Genomic DNA, 18,377 nt, shown 5'->3' on the forward strand with positions numbered 1-18,377 from the left:
TAGAGGAAATGCTTTCAGTTTTTCACCATTGAGAATGATGTTTGCTGTGGGTTTGTCATATATGGCCTTTATTATGTTGCAGTAGGTTCCCTCTATGCCCACTTTCTGGAGAGTTTTTATCATACATGGGTGTTGAATTTTGTCAAAAGCTTTTTCTGCACCTATTGAGATGAGCATATGGTTCTTATTCTTCAGTTTGTTAATATGGTGTATCACATTGATTGATGTGCGTATATTGAAGAATCCTTGCATCCCTGGGATAAATCCCACTTGGTCATAGTGTGTGATCCTTTTAATGTGTTGTTGAATTCTGTTTGCTACTATTTTGTTGAGGATTTTTGCATCTATATTCATCAGTGATATTGGTCTGTAATTTTTTTTTGTAGTGTCTTTGTCTGGTTTTGGTATCAGGGTGATGGTGGCCTCATGGAATGAGTTTGGGAGTGTTCCTGCCTCTGTAATTTTTTGGAAGAGTTTGAGAAGGATGGGTGTTAGCTCTTCTCTAAATGTTTGATAGAATTCACCTGTGAAGCCATCTGGTCCTGGACTTTTGTTTGTTGGAAGATTTTTAATCACAGTTTCAATTTCATTACTTGTGATTGGTTTGTTCGTATTTTCTATTTCTTCCTGGTTCAGACTTGAAAGGTTATACCTTTCCAGTAATTTGTTCATTTCTTCCAGGTTGTCCATTTTATTGGCATAGAGTTGTTTGTAGTAGTCTCTTAGGGTGCTTTGTATTTCTGCAGTGTCTGTTATAATTTCTCCTTTTTCATTTCTAATTTTAATGATTTGAGTCCTCTCCCTCTTTTTCTCGATGAGTCTGGCTAAAGGTTTATCAATTTTGTTTATCTTCTCAAAGAACCAGCTTTTAGTTTTATTGATCTTTGCTATTGTTTTCTTTGTTTCTATTTCATTTATTTCTGCTCTGATCTTTATGATTTCTTTCCTTCTACTAACTTTGGGTTTTGTTTGTTCTTCTTTCTCTAGTTCTTTTAGGTGTACAGTTAGATTGTTTATTTGAGGTGTTTGTTGTTTCTTGAGGTAGGATTGTATTGCTATAAACTTCCCTCTTAAAACTGCTTTTGCTGCATCCCATAAGTTTTGGATTGTCATGTTTTCATTGTCATTTGTCTCTAGGTATTTTTTGATTTCCTCTTTGACTTCTTCAGTGATCTCTTGGTTATTTAGTAACGTATTGTTTAGCCTGCACGTGTTTGTGCTTTTTACGTTTTCTTCCCTGTAACTGATTTCTAATCTCATAGCATTGTGGTCAGAAAGGATGCTTGATATGACTTCAATTTTCTTAAATTTCCTGAGGCTTGATTTGTGACCCAAGATATGATCAATCCTGGAGAATGTTCCATGCACACTTGAGAAAAAAGTGTAATCTGCTGTTTTTGGATAGAATGTCCTATAAATATCAATTAAATCTATCTGGTCTGTTGTATCATTTAAAACTTGTGTTTCCTTATTAATTTTCATTTTGGATGATCTGTCCATTGGTGTAAGTGAGGTGTTAAAGTCCCCACTATTATTGTGTTACTGTCAATTTCCTTTTTATAGCAGTTAGCAGTTGCCTTATGCATTGAGGTGCTCCTGTGTTGGGTGCATATATATTTATAATTGTTATATCTTCTTCTTGGATTGATCCCTTGATCATTATGTAGTGTCCTTCCTTGTCTCCTGTAACATTCTTTATTTTAAAGTCTATTTTATCTGATAAGAGTATTGCTACTCCAGCTTTCTTTTGATTTCCATTTGCATGGAATATCTTTTTCCATCCCCTCACTTTCAGTCCGTATGTGTCCCTGGGTCTGAAGTGGGTCTCTTATAGACAGCATATAAATGGTTCTTGTTTTTGTATCCATTCAGCGAGCCTGTGTCTTTTGCTTGGAGCATTTAATCCATTCATGTTTAAGGTAATTATCAATATGTATGTTCCTATCACCATTTTCTTAATTGTTTTGGGTTTGGTTTTGTAGGTCCTTTTGTTCTCTTGTGTTTCCCACTTAGAGAAGTTCCTTTAGCATTTGTTGTAGAGCTGGTTTGGTAGAGCTGGTTTGCTTGTCTGTAAAGCTTTTGATTTCTCCACCGAATCTGAATGAGATCCTTGACGGGTGGAGTAATCTTGGTTGTAGGTTCTTCCCTTTCATCACTTTAAATATGTCTTGCCACTCCCTTCTGGCTTGTAGAGTTTCTGCTGAGAGATCAGCTGTTAACCTTATGGGAGTTCCCATGTATGTTATTTGTTGTTTTACCCTTGCTGCTTTCAATAATTTTTCTTTGTCTTTAATTTTTGCCAATTTGATTGCTGTGTGTCTCAGCATGTTTCTCCTTGGGTTTATCCTGTATGGGACTCTCTGCGCTTCCTGGACTTGGGTGGCTATTTCCTTTCCCAGGTTAGGGAAGTTTTCGACTATAATCTCTTCAAATATTTTCTCAGGTCCTTTCTCTCTGTCTTCTCCTTCTGGGACCCCTATGATGCGAATGTTGTTGCATTAATGTTGTCCCGAGGTCTCTTAAGCTGTCTTCATTTCTTTTCATTCTTTTTTCTTTATTCTGTTCCACGGCAGTGAATTACACCATTCTGTCTTCCAGGTCACTTATCCGTTCTTCTGCCTCAGTTATTCTGCTATTGATTCCTTCTAGTGTATTTTTCATTTCAATTATTGTATTGTTCATCTCTCTTTGTTTCTTCTTTAATTCTTCTAGGTCTTTGTTAAACATTTCTTGCATCTTCTCGATCTTTGCCTCCATTCTTTTTCCAAGGTCCTGGATCATCTTCACTATTATTCTGAATTCTTTTTCTGGAAGGTTGCCTTATCTCCACTTCATTTAGTTGTTTTTCTGGGGTTTTATCTTGTTCCTTCATCTCGAACATAGCCCTCTGCCTTCTCATCTTGTCTATCTTTCTGTGAATGTCATGTTTTTATTCTTTCTTTCCTTTCTTCCTTTGGCTGCATCAGGTCTCAGTTGTGGCATTTACAATCCTCGTTGAGGCATGTGGGATCTTTTGTTGTGGTGCATGGGCTTCTCTCTAGTTGTGGTGTGCAGGCTTTTGTCTCTCTAGTTGTGGTGCACAGACTCCAGGGTGTGTGGGCTCTGTAGTTTGCAGCACTCGGGCTTTCTTGTTGAGGCGCGTGAGCTCAGTAGTTGTGGCACATGGGCTATATTGCCACACGGCATGTGGGATCCTATTTCCCTGACCAGGGATCAAACCCACGTCCCCAGCAGTTGGAAGGCAGATTCTTTACCACTGGACCACCAGGGAAGTCCCTTAAGTGCTGGTTTTATTTTTAACTTAGAACTTCTGAATATGTTACAATAATTGGGTTTTTAAAATTGAAAATCAATATCTAGGTGCATTCAATAAGATATTTATTTTAACACCCTATATAGCCAGTGTTGTTTTAGGCACCAGGATCAGAGAATTGAACAAAACAAAATCTTGCCCTCATGGAGCTTATATTCTAGCTTGGAGAGAGAGGAAATACATACTAGTTTAGACCATTGCAATGGGAGAAAAATAAAGCTGAGTAAACAGGAAAGGGAAGTGCGTTTGGGGGAGAAGAATGTAACTTTTAAAGAGATAGTCTGGAAAAGCTTATGGATAAGATGGCATTTGAATAGAGACCTAGAGGAAGAGGGGGAATGAATCATGAGGATACCTGGGAGAAGAGTATTTAGGCAGAGGAAATAGCAGAGCAAGAGCAAGAACCATACAGACAAAGTGTAATACATGAATTCAGAGAGGTAATTGGGGAAGTAGACAGATCAGGAAGGGCCTCTTTGGCCATTATGCGGTTTTGGACTTTAGCTTTGCAGGAGATAAGAAGCCAGGGAATCTTTTGAGCAGAAAAATAATATGATTCAGCATTAGTAACAAAGAAATTTCCAAGCATCAAGACCACTAAGGCATGCACTATAGAGCTTGCTGAAATTATATTATTTAGGATTTTGGAAAATGTATAAACAGAGTCTGAAAAGCATAAATATATTAAAAAGGGTAATAATATTTGGGATAAAATGCAACATCCTCTTTAATATTGTCTTGATATTGTTTGTGAAATTTTAAAAAGATAATGTTGAAAAACTATTAGCCATTCCTATGTAATTTCTTTTCATGCTTTCAAGCCAAGTAAATCATCAGGGTAAATATCATTCATGAGTTCTATTTTTATACATAATACAACATGAGCATAGATGTTTTATAAAATGTCAATGGTGAAAAGACTGTTGTAGTCTGAAGACAATTTAGCTAAGGAAACAAAATGGTCCCAGCACTATGGAAACCTGTGTGTGATGCTGGAGCCCTTCCACATTTTTTTCCCTTTTTTTCCCCTATACTCTGACATTGACTTGACAGGAGCTTTCTAAACAATCTCGTATTGGTTCTCAGTGAGTTTAGTTCATATTCTGACCATTGTGAACACACCCTACAACTTAAAAATACTTAAGCCCAACTTCACAATACTGAAAATTAGTTGGATAGAATTACCACTGATTACCAAGTTAATTTTCTCTCTTATGGAATCATGTTACAGATGGATAGATTTATACTACTAATAAAAGCATCTTTCTGGATTGCAAAAAAGAATGTAGAAAGTTTTCAAAACTACTTTGGTGTTGGGAGGTAGTGGGGGAAAGAAAGAGTATGCGCTCGTCTTTTAAAAGTGATAATGACTTTTAATTTAATTTTGCTAAAGCACTTTGCCTCAGAGCTTAGCCCTATAGATATTGGGTTTCTCCTTGGAGTAGGTTTAGAGAAGTAGCACAGTACTTATTCTAGCCCTGATGGTTTCTTCATTCTCAGGAAAGTCTCTTTCTCCTCTAGACCATTATTTCCTCAAATATAAAATGAAAAAAATTGATTCTAAGTTTCCTTCTTGATCTAAAACTATATGAAATATCTGCAAATTTTGAGAAAGCCAAATATTTTTTGAGAGGAAGGAGAAATTTTATAAATAAGATTATTACATGAAATTACTTATACTCTGCTGCTACTATAAGAGTAAGATAATAACCACACCAGTGTATTCTAAAGAAATATACTAAAGGAAATACCTTGCATCCATTGAAGAGCAATTGTGGTTTTTAGATTTCTGCCTCAGGAGTGACAGATTCAGAAGAGATAAAAGCTACATAGCTCTGTTTTTTCCCAGGCCAGGCCTGGTACGTACCAGCAGGTGGTAGTTACAAGCACTGCTGCATGCTGGGAAGGCAACCTTCCCCTGCCCTCCACAGACCACCCACCCTAGGATGGAATGTGTTCCAGACTCAGGTAAGCCAGGTGTGCAATACACAGCAGGCAGGGGGGAAGGGAGGATGTTGCTTGCACACCTTTCCTAAAGGACAGGCCCCTCAACTTGCAGTGTGCCCTTGGCCCAGCAGCTGTGTTAGAAGGAAGTGCAAACTCAAGTGTTAGTCTATAAGCGTATATCAGAACTCTAGGTGTGCATTTCATCTACTAAGTGTCCCAAAAGAGCAGGCTGTTAACGAGTTACTTTACCTCTGGCAAGTAACAGTGATACCCAACTAGACAAAAGACAACAGTGCAGGGTACTGCTCTGAATAGAATATCCTTTACAGTGTAGATACCTTCTCCTTAAAGTTTCTCTTTATCAAATCTCATTCTTGAAGACTAGAAAGAACCTTTTGTCTAACTGAAGATAAAGCCCTTCATACTTTAATTCAGTCAATTTTGAAATTCTTTCTTAGATGAAACATCAGTTTCCTATTTAAAACATTGTGGTAAAAGGATTTTAAACCAGCAAAAGAAAAATCTATATATATGGATGGGGAGAATTTCTGTGACCGTTTAAATAAAATAATGTCCTTATGAGACAAAGACTTCACCAAAGGTTACAAGCAAAAGAAAACTCTATTCTCAGCAGTGAAAGGATCAATATTAAATAAGGAAATTAGAGAGAAAAAAACAAATTTGGGGTGAAAATATGATGAGGTGAGGGGCTTAGACTATTGGAAAATAAGAAACCATAGTGAGAAAATAAAAGACTGTTCAGTACAGTGAGGGACTTTAGACTGAGGTCTGAGGTCCCAGGGTTCACCATGGCAAGCTTGGCTCCTGCAGGCCACAAGTGTTCTTCATATAATTGCCAGATTGTTGGAGAAGTTTTTCAATTTCTGTTTACTTTATTAAAAACTGCCAAAATGGTGTTTCTAAAATAAAGCAGAAAGCCCCAATGAAATAGAAAAATCAAAAGTTGTCAGTTGTGGACAGAGAAAATAAGAAAAGTATAAAAATATATCTGATTTACTTTACATTGAGCTTATTTTGGGGGGGCTGATGAAGAAGTAACATTTGGTCCTTGAACCACATTTATGGTTTCTGAATAATAAGTTTAGAATATTTCACCCATAATTATTCCAACAACCTTTAAATAAAATATTTTCATGCCCTTTGGTCAAGAATAAAGTTCAAATTAATTAAGAGCTTTTTTTTTTTTTGCGGTACACGGGACTCTCACTGTTGTGGCCCCTCCCGTTGCGGAGCACAGACTCCGGACGTGCAGGCTCAGCGGCCACGGCCCACAGGCCCAGCCGCTCCGTGGCATGTGGGATCCTCCTGGACCGGGACGCGAACCCGTGTACCCCGCATCGGCAGGCGGACTCTCAACCACTGTGCCACCAGGGAAGCCCTAATTAAGAGCTTTTAATGGAAGAGACATCAGAAAGGCAATGTTTGGCCCATGATCAGTTTTCACCTCCCTCCAATTGAGACAGTTGTTCCAGAATCCTCAGCAGAAGAGATGGCCAGTGGGAGGAAGTCAGTGTGGGGTAAGAGAAAGCACATGGGCTTCAGAGTCTGATAAACTCAAGTTCAAGTCCCAGCTCTTCTATTAACTAGCTGTGAAACTTGGACATGTTGCTTGGTATCTCTGAACTTTGATATGTTAATCTGCAAAAATTAAATGTAATGGTATGAGGAAAATGCTTAAGTATCTGGCATAGAAGAAAAACTCGATAAATGTTAGTTTTCATCCTTTTTTCTTTGCTGCCCCTCAAATAAGTAAGGATCATAATTTAGCTTTATTTTTGATATCTTAAGGTTGTCATTTTGAGCATAAACAGTTATACTGATTTATAGTAAATAATAATTTCAGTGCAAATAAAGATGAGTGAGTCCAGTAAAAATAACATGTCTCACATTGCACTGCCTTTAGCATTCTTATATCTGTTTTTTCTTATGCTTCCAGAATTAGTGTTACATTTTGCTACTGCCTACCTCTAAAATGGCTACCACTTCTCTCTTTTATATTGTTCTTTCTGTTCTACTATAAACCAGTAAACCACAGCTTTCTACACTTACTTGTAAAATCAAAGTATACAGGGTCTAAATGATCCTTAGAATAAGCAGAGCATCACTTTATTCCTTTGACCATGGATGTAGTAGATATTCAAATGTTGGATGAACAGGTGATTAAATAAATGACACTAATTTGGGCATCTCAGAAGTCTTTAATGTCTTTGTGATTCTCAACTATATTCTTAAAAGATGCAATTATTGGATAAAATACATGTAGAGAAATGAAAGATTGCTAAATGCACATGTATAGTGTTTTATTTGAAATACTTAATATCAGTACAAGGTTTTTGAAAAGAAAGGAATATGAAAATCTGTGATGTATGAAGAACCCTGACATTACCCAGAAATGTGTTTCTCATTTTCTTTCTGTAGTTTGTAAAAGAAAAAGAAACTTGTGTCTTTAGGTGATTTATTGAGTTAATTTTTAAATGTGGCCAATTGAACACACAAGTTACATTCTATCTCTCTGGAGGCCCCCACTAATATTATAGTAAATAGATATACAGATAAAATTCTAACCCCTCAACGACAAAGAGAATGGGAAGGAAAGGAAAGCAAGTATGTTTTAATCTGGAAAGCAGATGACTGAAAAACAGTTGCCTAAAAGCTAAAACCTCAATTAGCAGGAGGTCTTACTACCAGAAGAAAACCTGTGCCACGTAACCCCAGAAGGCTCAAAAATTAGAGTTCCCAAGTATCTCAGAAAATGAGGGTACAAGTAGGGCTGGAAAGAGGAGGATTGGTTGAAAGTCTAAATAAGAGGCAGTTCAGATGCCCTAGATCCCATCTGCTACATGTACAGCCAAGTGAATGCCCCTCCCCAAACACTGGCAGAAGACAAGAGGTTGAACCAAAGTTACTCAGGACATGGGGACACCAGGTACAGCCATACAGAAATCATACAAAAACAAAATGATTAAGTGAAAATCTGTTCCTTAAACACTGAGACACTCAGCCCCTTCTTCTATGAACCTCTGAGAAAATGAGCAGGCTATGTCATATACTCTAGGCTTAGAGGGCATAGGATTCCATTCTTGTGACACTAACTGTCCCAGGAGAATAGACCTACAAATATTGACATTTGGGATTCCCCAGCTGGGTCTCTGCTTAGTCATCCAAATTGAAGCCCCTCATGCTGACTTTGTATCCAGCTTGTGATTAGATCTAGATTGTGAAACACTGAAATCCATCTATGCATTAATCTTAAGTATGGACAGAAATCCCCAGATTACCACATATTTAAGGAAAGCCTACAACCTGAAATACAAAGAAAGAACTCAAAGGAAACAAAGACCATGCAGGAAACAAAAGAATATCTTTAAAAATTAGAATTTCACAGAGATGAGAAAATATTGCAGCCATGAAGCAAAAACAAAGTACTGTAAAAACAAAACAGGGAGCCCAAAAGAACTCCTGAAAATTAAAAATACAATTGATGGGGCTTCCCTGGTGGCACAGTGGTTGAGAGTCCGCCTGCCAATGCAGGGGACACGGGTTCGTGCCCCAGTCCGGGAAGATCCCACATGTCGCGGAGCGGCTGGGCCTGTGAGCTGTGGCCGCTGAGCCTGCGCGTCTGGAGCCTGTGCTCCGCAACGGGAGAGGCCACAACAGTGAGAAGCCCGCGTACCGCAAAAAAAAAAAAAAAAAAAATACAACTGATGAAATGAAAAATTCAGCAGAAGGACTGGAAAATAAAGTTAAGGAAATTGCCTAAGAAGTAGGACAAAGTAAAAAGATATGAAAAGCAGAAGAAAAAAATACAAGAAAATTCAAGACTCAGCTCAGGACCAAAATCCAACACAGAAAATAAATGAGAGGAAATTAGCAAAGAAGTAATACAAGAGATACCTTCAGAAGTGAAACACATGACTTTCAGATTGAAAAATACCACTGAGTTTTTGAACAAAAAATGAAGGAAGAGCTATACCATGACAGAAGAAATCAGGGGTAAGAAGTGCCTAAAAGTTTCCAGAGAGGACAAAATAGGACATGTACAAAAACGTTAGGAATTAATTGGACTTCTGAAGAACAGTACTTAAAGTAGGAAACAATGGGGCAGTCCTTAAAAACTCTGAAAGAGGGACTTCCCTGGTGGCACAGTGGTTAAGAATCTGCCTGCCAATGCAGGGTTTGAGCCCTGGTCTGGGAAGATCCCACATGCCGCGGAGCAACTAAGCCTGTGTGCCACAACTACTGAGCCTGCGCTCTAGAGCCCACGAGCCACAACTACTGAACCTGCGCACCTAGAGCCCCCGCTCCACAGCAAGGCAAGCCACCACAGTGAGAAGCCCACGCACCACAATGAAGAGTAGCCCCCACTCACCACAACTAGAGAAAGCCCACACGCAACAATGAAGACCCAACGCAGCCAAAAATAAATGAATAAATAAATAAATTTATTAAAAAAAAACTCTGAAAGAAAATTAGTTCCAACCAATATTAGTTCCAACCAAGAATTCTATATCCATCCAAACTATTAGTCAAGTATAAGGATGAAATAAATATACTTTCAGACATAAAAGGTCTCAAAATTTTTCCTCCCATGCACCCTTTCTTTGGAAGTTGTTTGGAATCCAAGAAATAAAGGAATCTAACTCGGGGTCGGGGGGTGGGGGTGGAAGGAATTCTTTGGATGAAGATGAAGGGCATCTCAAAATGAGAGCTGTATAGTATGCCTAGAGAGCAACCAGTCCAGATTAGAGCAGGAGGATGGCAGTTGCAGGACAATTGTCTCCATTGGAGGGAGAAGAAGAATCAACAATCCCTGATGTGTTTGAACTTGAGAGGAAATTCCATTTTAACCGGAAAGATTGACAATGAACTAGTGATACATACATAAGAAATTCAACATCTGAGTGAAACCAAAAATTTGTACAAGAAAGTAAATGTAATCATTTACTAAATAGCTTAACTGTGAATAATATTTGTATAGTCATAGTGGAAGAAACAATATTATGCTGTCAGTAGTGCTGTGGACCAGATGTTCTGATTCTCCCCCTCTTACCAAGTACATAGTAGAATGACGTTTCTTGTCTCCCTTGTGGTTGAATTGGACTATGTGATTCGTTTTGGCCAATAAGTTGTTAGCAAAAGCGATGTGTCATTTCCAGGCAGCTCATTTAATGTTGACACAAGACCCTCCAGAGATATTTTTTGCTCTCTGCCACTGTGACCTACAGTCCTCTGTACTGTTCAATACACTAGCCACTATTTAAATTTAAATTAACTAAAATTAAAAATTCAGTCCCATGTCTAACTAACTACATTTGAAGTACTCATTGTCCACATGTGACAAGTGCAGATATAGAACAGTATAGATTGAAACATTTCAATCATTTTAGAAAGTTCTGTTGGGCATTGTTGCTCTAAATGATGGTTGCTTTGTCACCTAGACTCCGAAGTAAGGACAACAGGAGCCCCAGCCAGTCTCAGATGAACATGTCATTTGAATGAAAAATAAAGCTTTATTGTTTGAAACCACTGGAATTTTTGAGGAATTTTTCACTGAAGCATAACCTAGCTTATCCTGACTTATACAGAAATTCTTGATTCAAACGCAACTCCTAATACCACCTTCTGTATTGGGATAGGCTAGATTATGCTAGTCACAGCTTGAAGAAGCTCTGTGACTGTTTTATAGAGTTTCAAAGGGAACTTCCATCAGCACATACTGCAGAAAGATTCTACCGTAATTACTTTGGCTTAGGAATGGCTCAGTGGTTAGCAATGGTCAACAGTCTTAAACAAGGCTATTCTCAGAAAAGTAACTTTCATGGAATGTCTAAATGAACAACAACAATAAACAATGGAGGGGATATTTGCTTGTGTTTATGAAGATCTTCCTTTTGAATCCTAGTGATCATTTATTCCTCTATCTTTTGATAGAACTGGTGCAGATAAAGAATGAGAATGAGGCAAAGACTAGTTGTTACTAGATAAGTGCATTTGTAAAGTTATTGGTAATAATTTACCAAGTGATTTCCCATTCGTCATCTTATTTGAACTTCATGGTAGTCCTAGCAGGTAGACAGATACAGAACCCAAAGCTTGGAAATGTGAAGTATTTACATACAGTCATGTGACGTGCTGGAGGAGGAACTGGAACTTAACTACAGTGCTATCTGATTCCATGTCCAAACTTCCTTCCTCCCCACCTTTAGCTTCTTGTCTCTGCCCCTTTCTTGGTAGTGAGGCCTTCAGGAGCCCCTCTTCTCTGTGGGAAGAGTGAACCCTTATGTAGCCAGCATCACATGCCAAGGCAGAATAATTATGTATCTAGCCACTGGTAATTATGTATCTAGCCTGGTAATTATGTATCTAGCCACTGTATTTCTAGTCATCCTCTCTGCGAGAGCTGATGTTCATACACAGTAGTATTTACTCCTGGTAATAGTAGGAAGCACAGTAAGAGTAGCAGTTACAGTAGCAGATGACACTTCTCTAGGACTTACCTATGTGCCAAATATTGTTCTAAGAATTTACATATGTTGATTCATTAGATACTAAGATTATCCTCATTTAACAGTTGAGGAAACTGAGACACAGAAAGGTTAAGGAACATGTCTAAGATCATATAGCTGCAAGGCCAGAACCCAAGCCCAGGTTCTGACTCCTTGTCCAGCTTTTAACAGGCATATTACTTCCTGTAAACCATAAATAAACAGAGCTCAATATGACCCTATGTATTAGGCAAAAAACTATTTTACCATTTTGTAATAAGAAATGAAAATTTTTTCCTAAGAGAGGAATTTAGATTAAATATTTTAAAAATTCACTTTAACAAGAAACAGTGCTATCAGTTTAACAACTGGTTTGTTTTCTGAGTGTATACAAATTTGTAATATACTTTATTCAATTGAATAACTAATATTTATTGAGTGCTTATTATGCACATAGGCACGAGCTAAGCATTTTATGTTATTAGCTCATTTAATCCTCACAAGAACCCTATGTTATAGGTAATGTCATTATCCATGTTTTATAAATGAGAAAATTGAAGCTTGGAAGTAACAACCTATCCAAGGTCACCCAGCTAGTGGGCGCAAAGCTGAGAATTGAACTCGACAATCTGACCTTAGAACCAATACTCAAACATTCAGATGGCACCTCTAGAATTTCAAAGTTATTTCTGATTCCAGAAATTTTCCGTATAATCTCTGTTCATTTTTGGTGGTTTTATTGAAACACAATTACTGTATTTTTTTTCCATCTAGGTTTACGTTCCAGATGAAAATAATGCTATTTTGGGAAGAAATACAAATAAGCAAGTTTTCGAAGGCTTGACAACTGGACTTCTCAAAGTCAGCGCTGTGGTTTTTGGCTGCCTGATTGCCAATCGACCAGATGGAAACAGCCAGCCAATTACACCAAAAATATCAACACAGGAAATGAAAAGCAAACCCTCACAAGGTGATGCTTTTAACAGTCGAGTTCAGGACCTCATCAGGTAAATTTCTAGATTTCTTAAAACTGTCTTTTTTGTTAAAAAATATATATTAAAATAATTTAAGTCTCAGGGCCCATGTGATGGCAGTCTTTCTCACACCATCCACAAATTCCTAATACAAAATATACCACATTTTGTAGAGAGCAGGAAAATCCTATTAATGAAAAGCATTACAGTTAGAGCTCATTTGTCTTTCTTGATATTTAGATATTTGATATTAGAATAGGTAGTGTCCAAGCTTTTTTTTTTTTTTTTTTTTTATCCATTTTTTTTTAAGTTTATTTATTCATTTTTTTAATTAGTTTCTGCTTTATAACAAAGTGAATCAGTCATACATATACATCTGTTCCCACATCCCTTCCCTCATGCATCTCCCTCCCTCCCACCCTCCCCATCCCACCCCTCCAGGCGGTCACAAAGCACCGAGCTGATCTCCCTGTGCTCTGCGGCTGCTTCCCACTATCTATCTACCTGACGTTTGGTAGTGTATACACGTCCATGCCTCTCTTTCGCCTTGTCACAGCCCACCCTTCCCCCTCCCCATATCCTCAAGTCCATTCTCAAGTAGGTCTGCGTCTTCATTCCCGTTTTGCCCCTAGGTTCTTCATGACATTTTTTTTTTAAATTCCGTATATATGTGTTAGCATACGGTATTTGTCTTTCTCTTTCTGACTAACTTCACTCTGTATGACAGACTCTAGGTCTATCCACCTCATTACAAATAGCTCAGTTTCGTTTCTTTTTATGGCTGAGTAATATTCCATTGTATATATGTGCCACATCTTCTTTATCCATTCATCCGATGATGGACACTTAGGTTGTTTCCAGCTCCGGGCTATTGTGAATAGAGCTGCAATGAACATTTTGGTACATGTCTCTTTTTGAATTATGGTTTTCTCAGGGTATATGCCCAGTAGTGGGATTGCTGGGTCATATGGTAGTTCTATTTGTAGTTTTTTAAGGAACCTCCATACCGTTCTCCATAGTGGCTGTACCAATTCACATTCCCACCAGCAGTGCAAGAGTGTTCCCTTTTCTCCACACCCTCTCCAGCATTTATTGTTTCTAGATTTCTCTTTTTTTTTTTTTTAATTAGTTTCTGCTTTATAACAAAGTGAATCAGTCATACATATACATCTGTTCCCACATCCCTTCCCTCATGCATCTCCCTCCCTCCCACCCTTCCCATCCCACCCCTCCAGGCGGTCACAAAGCACCGAGCTGATCTCCCTGTGCTCTGCGGCTGCTTCCCACTATCTATCTACCTTACGTTTGGTAGTGTATATATGTCCATGCCTCTCTTTCGCTTTGTCACAGCTTACCCTTCCCCCTCCCCATATCCTCAAGTCCATTCTCAAGTAGGTCTGTGTCTTTATTCTCGTTTTGCCCCTAGGTTCTTCATGACATTTTTTTTTTAAATTCCGTATATATGTGTTAGCATACGGTATTTGTCTTTCTCTTTCTGACTAACTTCACTCTGTATGACAGACTCTAGGTCTATCCACCTCATTACAAATAGCTCAGTTTCGTTTCTTTTTATGGCTGAGTAATATTCCATTGTATATATGTGCCACATCTTCTTTATCCATTCATCCGATGATGGACACTTAGGTTGTTTCCAGCTCCGGGCTATTGTGAATAGAGCTGCAATGAACATTTTGGTACATGTCTCTTTTTGAATTATGGTTTTCTCAGGGTATATGCCCAGTAGTGGGATTGCTGGGTCATATGGTAGTTCTATTTGTAGTTTTTTAAGGAACCTCCATACCGTTCTCCATAGTGGCTGTACCAATTCACATTCCCACCAGCAGTGCAAGAGTGTTCCCTTTTCTCCACACCCTCTCCAGCATTTATTGTTTCTAGATTCCTTGATGATGGCCATTCTGACTGGTGTGAGATGATATCTCATTGTAGTTTTGATTTGCATTTCTCTAATGATTAATGATGTTGAGCATTCTTTCATGTGTTTGTTGGCAGTCTGTATATCTTCTTTGGAGAAATGCCTATTTAAGTCTTCTGCCCATTTTTGGATTGGGTTGTCTGTTTTTTTGCTATTGAGCTGCATGAGCTGTTTATAAATTTTGGAGATTAATCCTTTGTCAGTTGCTTCATTTGCAAATATTTTCTCCCATTCTGAGGGTTGTCTTTTGGTCTTCTTTATGGTTTCCTTTGCTGTGCAAAAGCTTTGAAGTTTCATTAGGTCCCATTTGTTTATCTTTGTTTTTATTTCCATTTCTCTAGGAGGTGGGTCCAAAAGGATCTTGCTGTGATTTATGTCATAGAGTGTTCTACCTATGTTTTCCTCTAAGAGTTTGATAGTTTCTGGCCTTACATTTAAGTCTTTAATCCATTTTGAGCTTATTTTTGTGTATGGTGCTAGGGAATGATCTAATCTCAAACTTTTACATGTCCCTGTCCAGTTTTCCCAGCACCACTTATTGAAGAGGCTGTCCTTTCTCCACTGTACATTCCTGCCTCCTTTATCAAAGATAAGTTGGCCATATGTGCGTGGGTTTATCTCTGGGCTTTCTATCCTGATCCACTGATCTATCTTTCTGTTTTTATGCCAGTACCAGACTGTCTTAATTACTGTAGCTTTGTAGTATAGTCTGAAGTCAGGGAGCCTGATTCCTCCAGCTCCGTTTTTCGTTCTCAAGATTGCTTTAGCTATTCGGGGCCTTTTGTTTTTCCAAACAAATTTTGAAATTTTTTGTTCTAGTTCTGTGAAAAATGCCATTGGTAGTTTGATAGGGATTGCATTGAATCTGTAGATTGCTTTCGGTAGTAGAGTCATTTTCACAATATTGATTCTTCCAATCCAGGAGCATGGTATATCTCTCCATCTATTTGTATCATCTTTAATTTCTTTCATCAGTGTCTTATAGTTTTCTGCATACAGGTCTTTTGTCTCCTTAGGTAGGTTTATTCCTAGATATTTTATTCTTTTTGTTGCGATGGTAAATGGGAGTGTTTTCTTGATTTCATTTTCAGATTTTTCATCATTAGTGTATAGGAATGCCAGAGATTTCTGTACATTAATTTTATATCCTGCTACTTTACCAAATTCATTGATTAGCTCTAGTAGTTTTTCGGTAGCATCTTTAGGATTCTCTATGTATAGTATCATGTCATCTGCAAACAGTGACAGCTTTACTTCTTCTTTTCCAATTTGGATTCCTTTTATTTCCTTTTCTTCTCTGATTGCTGTGGCTAAAACTTCCAAAACTATGTTGAATAAGAGTGGTGAGAGTGGGCAGCCTTGTCTTGTTCCTGATCTTAGTGGAAATGGTTTCAGTTTTTCACCATTGAGGACAATGTTGGCTGTGGGTTTGTCATATATGGCCTTTATTATATTGAGGAAAGATCCCTCTATACCTACTTTCTGCAGGGTTTTTATCATAAATGGGTGTTGAATTTTGTCGAAAGCTTTCTCTGCATCTATTGAGATGATCATATGGTTTTTCTCCTTCAACTTGTTAATATGGTGTATTACATTGATTGATTTGCGTATATTGAAGAATCCTTGCATTCCTGGGATAAACCCCACTTGATCATGGTGTATGATCCTTTTAATGTGCTCTTGGATTCTGTTTGCTAGTATTTTGTTGAGGATTTTTGCATCTATGTTCATCAGTGATATTGGCCTGTAGTTTTCTTTCTTTGTGACATCCTTGCCTGGTTTTGGTATCAAGGTGATGTCGGCCTCGTAGAATGAGTTTGGGAGTGTTCCTCCCTCTGCTATATTTTGGAAGAGTTTGAGAAGGATAGGTGTTAGCTCTTCTCTAAATGTTTGATAGAATTCACCTGTGAAGCCATCTGGTCCTGGGCTTTTGTTTGATGGAAGATTTTTAATCACAGTTTCAATTTCAGTGCTTGTGATTGGTCTATTCATATTTTCTATTTCTTCCTGAGTCAGTCTTGGCAGGTTGTGCATTTCTAAGAATGTGTCCATTTCTTCCAGGTTGTCCATTTTATTGGAATAGAGTTGCTTATAGTAATCTCTCATAATCTTTTGTATTTCTGCAGTGTCAGTTGTTACTTCTCCTTTTTCATTTCTAATTCTATTGATTTGAGTCTTCTCCCTTTTTTTCTTGATGAGTCTGGCTAATGGTTTGTCAATTTTGTTTATCTTCTCAAAGAACCAGCTTTTAGTTTGGTTGATCTTTGCTATCGTTTCCTTCATTTCTTTTTCATTTATTTCTGATCTGATCTTTATGATTTCTTTCCTTCTGCTAGCTTTGGGGTATTTTTGTTCTTCTTTCTCTAATTGCTTTAGGTGCAGGGTCAGGTTGTTTACTCGAAATGCTTCCTGTTTCTTAAGGTGGGATTGTATTGCTATAAACTTCCCCCTTAGAACTGCTTTTGCTGCGTCCCATAGGTTTTGGGTCGTCGTGTCTCCATTGTCATTTGTTTCTAGGTATTTTTTAATTTCCTCTTTGATTTCTTCAGTGATCACTTCGTTATTGAGTAGTGTATTGTTTAGCCTCCATGTGTTTGTATTTTTTACACATCTTTTCCTGTAATTGATGTCTAGTCTCATAGCATTGTGGTCGGAGAAGATACTTGATACAATTTCAATTTTCTTAAAATTACCGAGGCTTGATTTGTGACCCAAGATATGATCTATCCTGGAGAATGTTCCATGAGCACTTGAGAAAAATGTGTATTCTGTTGTTTTTGGATGGAATGTCCTATAAATATCAACTAAGTCCATCTCGTTTAATGTATCATTTAAAGCTTGTGTTTCCTTATTTATTTTCATTTTGGATGATCTGTCCATTGGTGAAAGTGGGGTGTTAAAGTCCCCTACTATGAGTGTGTTACTGTCGATTTCCCCTTTTATGGCTGTTAGTATTTGCCTTATGTATTGAGGTGCTCCTATGTTGGGTGCATAAATATTTACAATTGTTATATCTTCTTCTTGGATCGATCCCTTTATCGTTATGTAGTGTCCTTCCTTGTCTCTTCTAATAGTCTTTATTTTAAAGTCTATTTTGTCTGATATAAGAATTGCTACTCCAGCTTTCTTTTGATTTCCATTTGCATGGAATATCTTTTTCCATCCCTTTACTTTCAATCTGTATGTGTCTCTAGGTCTGAAGTGGGTCTCTTGTAGACAGCATATATATGGGTCTTGTTTTTGTATCCATTCAGCCACTCTGTGTCTTTTGGTGGGAGCATTTAGTCCATTTACATTTAAGGTAATTATTGATATGTATGTTCCTATTCCCATTTCCTTAATTGCTTTGGGTTCGTTATTGTAGGTATATTCCTTCTGTTGTGTTTCTTGCCTAGAGAAGTTCCTTTAGCATTTGTTGTAAAGCTGGTTTGGTGGTGCTGAACTCTCTCAGCTTTTGCTTGTCTGTAAAGGTTTTAATTTCTCCATCAAATCTGAATGAGATCCTTGCTGGGTAGAGTAATCTAGGTTGCAGGTTTCTCTCCTTCATCACTTTAATTATGTCCTGCCACTCCCTTCTGGCTTGTAGGGTTTCTGCTGAGAGATCAGCTGTTAACCTTATGGGGATTCCCTTGTGTGTTATTTGTTGTTTTTGCCTTGCTGCTTTTAATATGATTTCTTTGTGTTTAATTTTTGACAGTTTGATT

General features: G+C 37.8%; 1 protein-coding gene across 8 annotated transcripts in view; it reads left to right on the forward strand.

Moving 5' to 3' along the window:
• The window catches only part of SCAPER (S-phase cyclin A associated protein in the ER), a 509,648-nt gene that overhangs the window by 412,927 nt on the left and 78,344 nt on the right, over nt 1–18,377 (forward strand). For all 8 annotated transcript variants that reach the window (XM_081230140.1, XM_081230147.1, XM_081230145.1 and 5 more), the window contains one exon: nt 12,541–12,773. In XM_081230140.1, coding sequence (XP_081086266.1) covers nt 12,541–12,773 — 233 coding nt within the window. The remainder of the gene's footprint in view (nt 1–12,540; nt 12,774–18,377) is intronic.

Source organism: Mesoplodon bidens (assembly GCF_964165515.1).
Source record: "Mesoplodon bidens genome assembly, chromosome: 3".
Lineage (NCBI taxonomy): Eukaryota > Metazoa > Chordata > Mammalia > Artiodactyla > Ziphiidae > Mesoplodon > Mesoplodon bidens.